At 39.4% G+C, this 5,849-nt stretch overlaps 2 protein-coding genes across 2 annotated transcripts; one reads left to right on the top strand and one right to left on the bottom strand.

Moving 5' to 3' along the window:
* Positions 1–263: 263 nt before the first annotated feature.
* On the bottom strand, positions 264–1,864 carry LOC122091810 (chalcone synthase-like). The gene is made up of 2 exons (XM_042661959.1): positions 1,584–1,864; positions 264–1,485 (listed from the first exon to the last, which is right to left on the bottom strand). The coding sequence occupies exons 1-2, from the start codon at positions 1,759–1,761 to the stop codon at positions 488–490; spliced, it is 1,176 nt and encodes a 391-aa protein (XP_042517893.1). The 5' UTR covers positions 1,762–1,864; the 3' UTR covers positions 264–487.
* Positions 1,865–3,724: 1,860 nt separating this feature from the next.
* On the top strand, positions 3,725–5,393 carry LOC122091809 (chalcone synthase 2-like). The gene is made up of 2 exons (XM_042661958.1): positions 3,725–4,010; positions 4,142–5,393. The coding sequence occupies exons 1-2, from the start codon at positions 3,833–3,835 to the stop codon at positions 5,137–5,139; spliced, it is 1,176 nt and encodes a 391-aa protein (XP_042517892.1). The 5' UTR covers positions 3,725–3,832; the 3' UTR covers positions 5,140–5,393.
* The last annotated feature ends 456 nt before the right edge of the window (positions 5,394–5,849 follow it).

Below are 5,849 nucleotides of genomic sequence, written 5' to 3'. Positions count from 1 at the left end.
GAACGCCAACTCCTCTCACTTCGCTTCTATATCCCTCACTCAGATTTCTTCTTTCTGTCCAAACAATTCAGAAGACCAGCCTGCTCTTTCCTTCCAATTTCTATTTCGAAGCAGGAAAGAAAGGGCTCTCTTTTGCTGCAATTGTTGACTCCAATTTCTGATTGATAAAAGAAGAATTTGAATTTAATGTGATGAGATGATCTCATCTTTACACTTAAATCTTAATACAATCTCCCAACATACCCATTTCTCCTTTAAGAAAATTGAAGGCATATAATATATAGTATTTTCTTAAAAGAAATTTAAATAAGTTAAAATATAGAAACTTAAGAAAGAGAGCCTTGGGCCCTTACTAAACAATACATGCAAAAAACCATATCACCATTGAAGACACATACTATAGAGCTATACAGAAAACCCAACTAATCTCCATAGAGCATAGTGTTACCACAAATGAACTCAAGTTGGTAAGATCACCAAGCCCGGATTAAACTGTACCGATGCTACGTAAAACAATTGTCTCCACAGTTAAACCCGGTCCAAACCCTAATAGCACACCCCAATCAAATCCTTCTCCAGTTGTGGTTTCCCCTTCCTTCATAGACTTGTTCCTCATCTCATCTAAAATGAACATCACAGTGGGACTTGACATATTACCAAATTCACTAAGCACTTTCCTTGATGCTTTTAGCTTCTCCTCCTTCAAACCAAGGGTTTTTTCAATGAGGTCCAAAATTGCTGGGCCACCAGGGTGAGATATCCAAAAAATAGAGTTCCAATCACTAATACCAACTTTGTTGAATGCTTCCTCCAAGCACTTTCCGATGTTCCCAGCGATAGTTTTGGCTACATCTTTGGATAAGCTGATTGAAAGACCTGCTTGACGCAAGTGGCCTTCAACCATATCATCTGAGTCTGGGAGAATTCGAGTACTTGCCGAGAAGAGTTGGAATAATGGACGCTCAACTGATGTATCAGGGTCTGCACCAACTATTAAAGCTGCAGCGCCATCCGCAAAGATTGCCTGCCCGAGTAGAGTGTGGAAGTCGGTCGCAGTAGGTCCCTTGAAGCCACTAACTGAGTTTAACTCTGAGCAAACAACTAGAACACGAGCACCCTTATTATTCTCAGCAAGGTCCTTTGCAACACGGAGGACACTGCCACCACCGTAGCAGCCTAGATGATACATCATGACACGTCTAACGGTGGGTGAAAGGCCAAGGAGCTTGATGAGTTGGAAGTCGGCACCAGGTGCATCAACACCAGAAATGGTAGTGAATACAACATGGGTGATCTTTGATTTGGGCTGCCCCCATTCTTCGATGGCTTTCAACGCTGCTTCTTTAGCCAACTTGGGAAGCTCAACAACCATAATATCTTGGCGTGCATCAAGTGATGGAGCCGTAGGGTTGTAGAAGTCTGGGTTCTCCGCGATAATATCCTCAGTCATGTAGAGATGGCGTTTTATGATTGTTGATCTGTCACCTGTTTTAGAATCATAGAGAAAATAAGGAATGTCAAAACAAATGCTGGAATCCTATTAGCTTTATTAGCTATTTTGAGAAATGCAATTAAGTACTTACAGATACGCTTGAACTTGTCTTTCAATTCAGTCATATGCTCACTCTTAGTGGATCTGAAGTAAAAATCAGGGAACTCAGGCTGATACATACAGTTAGATGGATTTGCTGTGCCGATGGCCAGAACTGTGGCTGGACCTTTCGAATGGTGCGCTTCATAGATTTCTCCAACTGAACCCATTGCTTGTTGCTCTCTTATGGATAGAGGAATGAGTTAAGAAGGAAAGGGGGTGGAGGCTATAGAAAGTAGCAAGCAAGTTATGATTTGATGAAATAGCAAGAGGGATGGACGGGGTTTTATAGGAGTGGGAAGTTTGAATGGATCCAATATTGGCTGATGCGTGCATATGTTGAATTTTATGATCACTTGGAGGTTGAAACCGTGGAAGGAATTAGTAAGTAGCCTCTTTTTGAATATTGGCTTCATACGTATGGGCAGGCGTCATCAAGAGGATTCACTCGGTCGCTATACTCTAAAACATGTAATGTTGCAGAGCTTTTTAGTTTTTTTTTTTGCATTGACGATTGAGGACTGGGGTGGGAGGAGTGGTTGAGGTACGAAGGAAATGTGCGACATCGGTGAGAGAATGGTGTTTCTTATATATGTTTTGTATCCATCCAGTTTTTGTATTAAAAACACGAATCTTGTTATTACTATTATTATTATTATTATTATTATTATTATTATTAGAAATTGTCTAATTCTTTTACCCAAAAAAAAACATATAAATTAGTCTTTGCATCTTAACGATTTCAACTTTTCTAATCCATTTTATTTCTTTTTGATGAAAAGTCTTTTTTAATTTCCCAACATGGGAAGAAGAACGCTACTCTGCTGGCATAAGTGAGTGCACAAGTAAATGGGACGGAGCGTGAAAGCATTTCCGTACATAGCACGTGGGGTGTGGACAGCATAGTCTCAGCCCAGGAACTGCAATTCCCTTGCATCAATGCATGGTGATGGGGTCTTTAAAAAATAAAGAAAAAGAAAATGGAGACCATGAATTAGGTGAGAAGCAGCAATTACTATATTGCAAGTTCAGTTGGCTTGGACAATGCAGACCATGGTTGCCGTGATCATAAGCATCAACTATGCAAATTCAATCGACTTGGACCAAATCTCTAAAGCACACCATTTGTTTATAGGAGAGGGATAGGCTGATTTGGATCCTCATCAATGTAATAATTCTGCCTTTGGCATGCATTAGATGATTAGCAATATTGAGGGCATGAACCCCAAGTGCCTCTTAGCTGTCCTATGTGTGCTGGAGGAATTGGCATACTTGAGAGGATCTCGTTCCAAGCTATGCATGTTGTTTGTATTCTTAAAACTAGTGGCTCAACCAATAATTAAAGTGTGATGGATTGGCATGAAATGAGCATATAAGATCATTTCCCAATGGATGAGAGAGACACACAGGGGGGACACCCCAATGCCGTGCTCAACCATTTCCTTTTGTTTATATATATATATATATATATATATATATATATATTTCTTTGACTTGGACAATGGTGATCTTGTATCCGTCTGCCAGCATGTGGAGGGTTCATCTGGTTCAACTTTCTTTTTCACATTAAATACAACCAAATTGCGATCAAGTCCTTTTTTTTTTTTTTTTTAAATGAAAAATTGCTATCAAGTCAAACATATATATGAAACAACGTTCTCTCAAGGTTGTTTCACTTTTCTTTTCTTTTAATTTTTTAGGTCTTTTTCCCAGTAGAAATCTCATCCAAGTTCCCATCCAACTACAACCATGCATTTTAAAGTGGATCCCCTTCATAGCAGCAACAAAGGTTAAAAAATCTCATAATAATTGACTTCTTTAAAAATAATAATAATAATTTAAGAATGCCGGCGCTAGCTTCACATGCGTATTGCCCGAAAATAGTCCAAAAAACTCTTTATTTTTTGGGGGATGGGCCCCAAAACTTAATCCCCTAATTATAAGTTGCAATACTAGTCGCTTTGACTTCATTTCCAAATTGATGGGTTTCAAAATAGGCTGCTTCCACAGCTAACGGTCTAAGTGAACATAAAATTCAACTCATGCATGGGTTGCATCGCCCAATTGATCCATTAATTCAAACTTCCATCTTCTATATAAACCCCATGCATCAGCCTTTCCTATTTCATCAAAGCATCACCACTTGCTATAGCCTTCACCTTCTTCTCCTCTTCCATCTTACTCTTTTCATTCTTCTCTATTTCTGCTTTTCTCACGCAAGAGAGCAACAAGCTGGCAGCAATGGGTTCAGTTGGAGAAATCTATGATGCACACCACTCTCAAGGTCCAGCCACAGTTCTGGCTATCGGTACAGCAAACCCATCTAACTGTATGTATCAGCCTGAGTTCCCTGATTTCTACTTCAGATCCACTAAGAGTGAGCATATGATTGAATTGAAAGACAAGTTCAAGCGTATCTGTAAGTACTTTATTTTATTGCATTTCTGAAATTAACTAATAAAGCTAGCTAATTAAAAGGATTCATTCCAGCATTTGGTTTGACATTAATCCTTCTCTCTCTCTCTATATATATATATGCTTCTAAAACAGGTGACAGATCAACAATCATAAAACGTCATCTCTATATGACTGAGGATATTATCGCGGAGAACCCAGACTTCTACAACCCTACCGCTCCATCACTTGATGCACGCCAAGATATTATGGTTGTTGAGCTTCCCAAGTTGGCTAAAGAAGCAGCGTTGAAAGCCATCAATGAATGGGGGCAGCCCAAATCAAAGATCACCCATGTTGTATTCACTACCATTTCTGGTGTTGATGCACCTGGTGCCGACTTCCAACTCATCAAGCTCCTTGGCCTTTCACCAACCGTCAGACGTGTCATGATGTATCATCTAGGCTGCTACGGTGGTGGCAGCGTCCTCCGTGTTGCCAAAGATCTTGCTGAGAATAACAAAGGTGCTCGTGTCCTAGTTGTTTGCTCGGAGTTGAACTCTGTAAGTGGCTTCAAGGGACCTACCACGACGGACTTCCACACCCTACTTGGGCAAGCAATATTCGCAGATGGCGCTGCAGCTTTAATAGTTGGTGCAGACCCTGACACATCAGTTGAGCGTCCATTGTTTCAACTCTTTTCGACAGGTACTCGAATTCTCCCAGACTCAGATGATATGGTTGAAGGCCACTTGCGTCAAGCAGGTCTTTCAATCAGCTTATCCAAGGATGTAGCCAAAACTATAGCTGGGAACATCGGAAAGTGCTTGGAGGAAGCATTCAGCAAAGTTGGTATTAGTGATTGGAACTCCATTTTTTGGATATCTCACCCTGGTGGCCCAGCAATTTTGGACCTCATTGAAAAAACCCTTGGTTTGAAGGAGGAGAAGCTGAAAGCATCAAGGAAAGTGCTGAGCGAATTTGGTAATATGTCAAGTCCCACTGTGATGTTCATTTTAGATGAGATGAGGAACAAGTCTAAGAAGGAAGGGAAAACCACAACTGGAGAAGGATTTGATTGGGGTGTGCTATTAGGGTTTGGACCGGGTTTAACTGTGGAGACAATTGTTTTGCGTAGCATCGATACAGTTTAATCCAAGCTTGCTAATCTGACCAACTTGCATCGATTTGTAGTTTGGGTTTTTCTGGAAAACCCTATATTATGTGCCTTCATTGCTTTCATTTTTTGGTCCTTTCGAGTATTTTCCATGGAGAAGGCCTGGTTATGTGTTAATATGATGATATGGTCTTTTGCATTTATTGTTCAATAAGGGCAAAGGCCCTCTTTCCTTAAGTTTGATTAATGTACTTGTTAAGCTTCTTTTAATAAAATACTATCTTTAAATTACTGGAATAACTAATGAGGATGTTGGGAGTTGGGACTGCAGATTGGCCAAGCCCGGATGTTATTAAGGATTGCTTTCATCTAAAATAACTATATGCTCGGTAATTTTTCTTTAAGGCTCTGTTTATTTAACGGATAAAAAAGGAAAAAATAAAAAGGATAAGAAACTTGTATTGGTTTCTCATAAATTATCACAAATAAGAATGTTTAGATGAGTGGAGTGAGGAATTTAATACATAAAATCATTTAATGCAATAATTACTGTCTGTTGATGTGAAAATTAATTTTTCCCAACCCATTCACTTCCAAAGTCCATGGTTAGACTTCATAGAAAATTGTTTTGTATCTAAGATTATTTTGAGTCGGTCTCTTTCTTCCTCCTATTTTTTTCTATTTCTCATAGAATTCCATCTCACTTCCATTTCTTCTATTTCTCGTAGAGATGGATCCAACTAAAAT

This window comes from Macadamia integrifolia, chromosome 10 (assembly GCF_013358625.1).
Source record: "Macadamia integrifolia cultivar HAES 741 chromosome 10, SCU_Mint_v3, whole genome shotgun sequence".
Lineage (NCBI taxonomy): Eukaryota > Viridiplantae > Streptophyta > Magnoliopsida > Proteales > Proteaceae > Macadamia > Macadamia integrifolia.
This window is presented reverse-complemented; position numbering and strand designations above follow the sequence as displayed.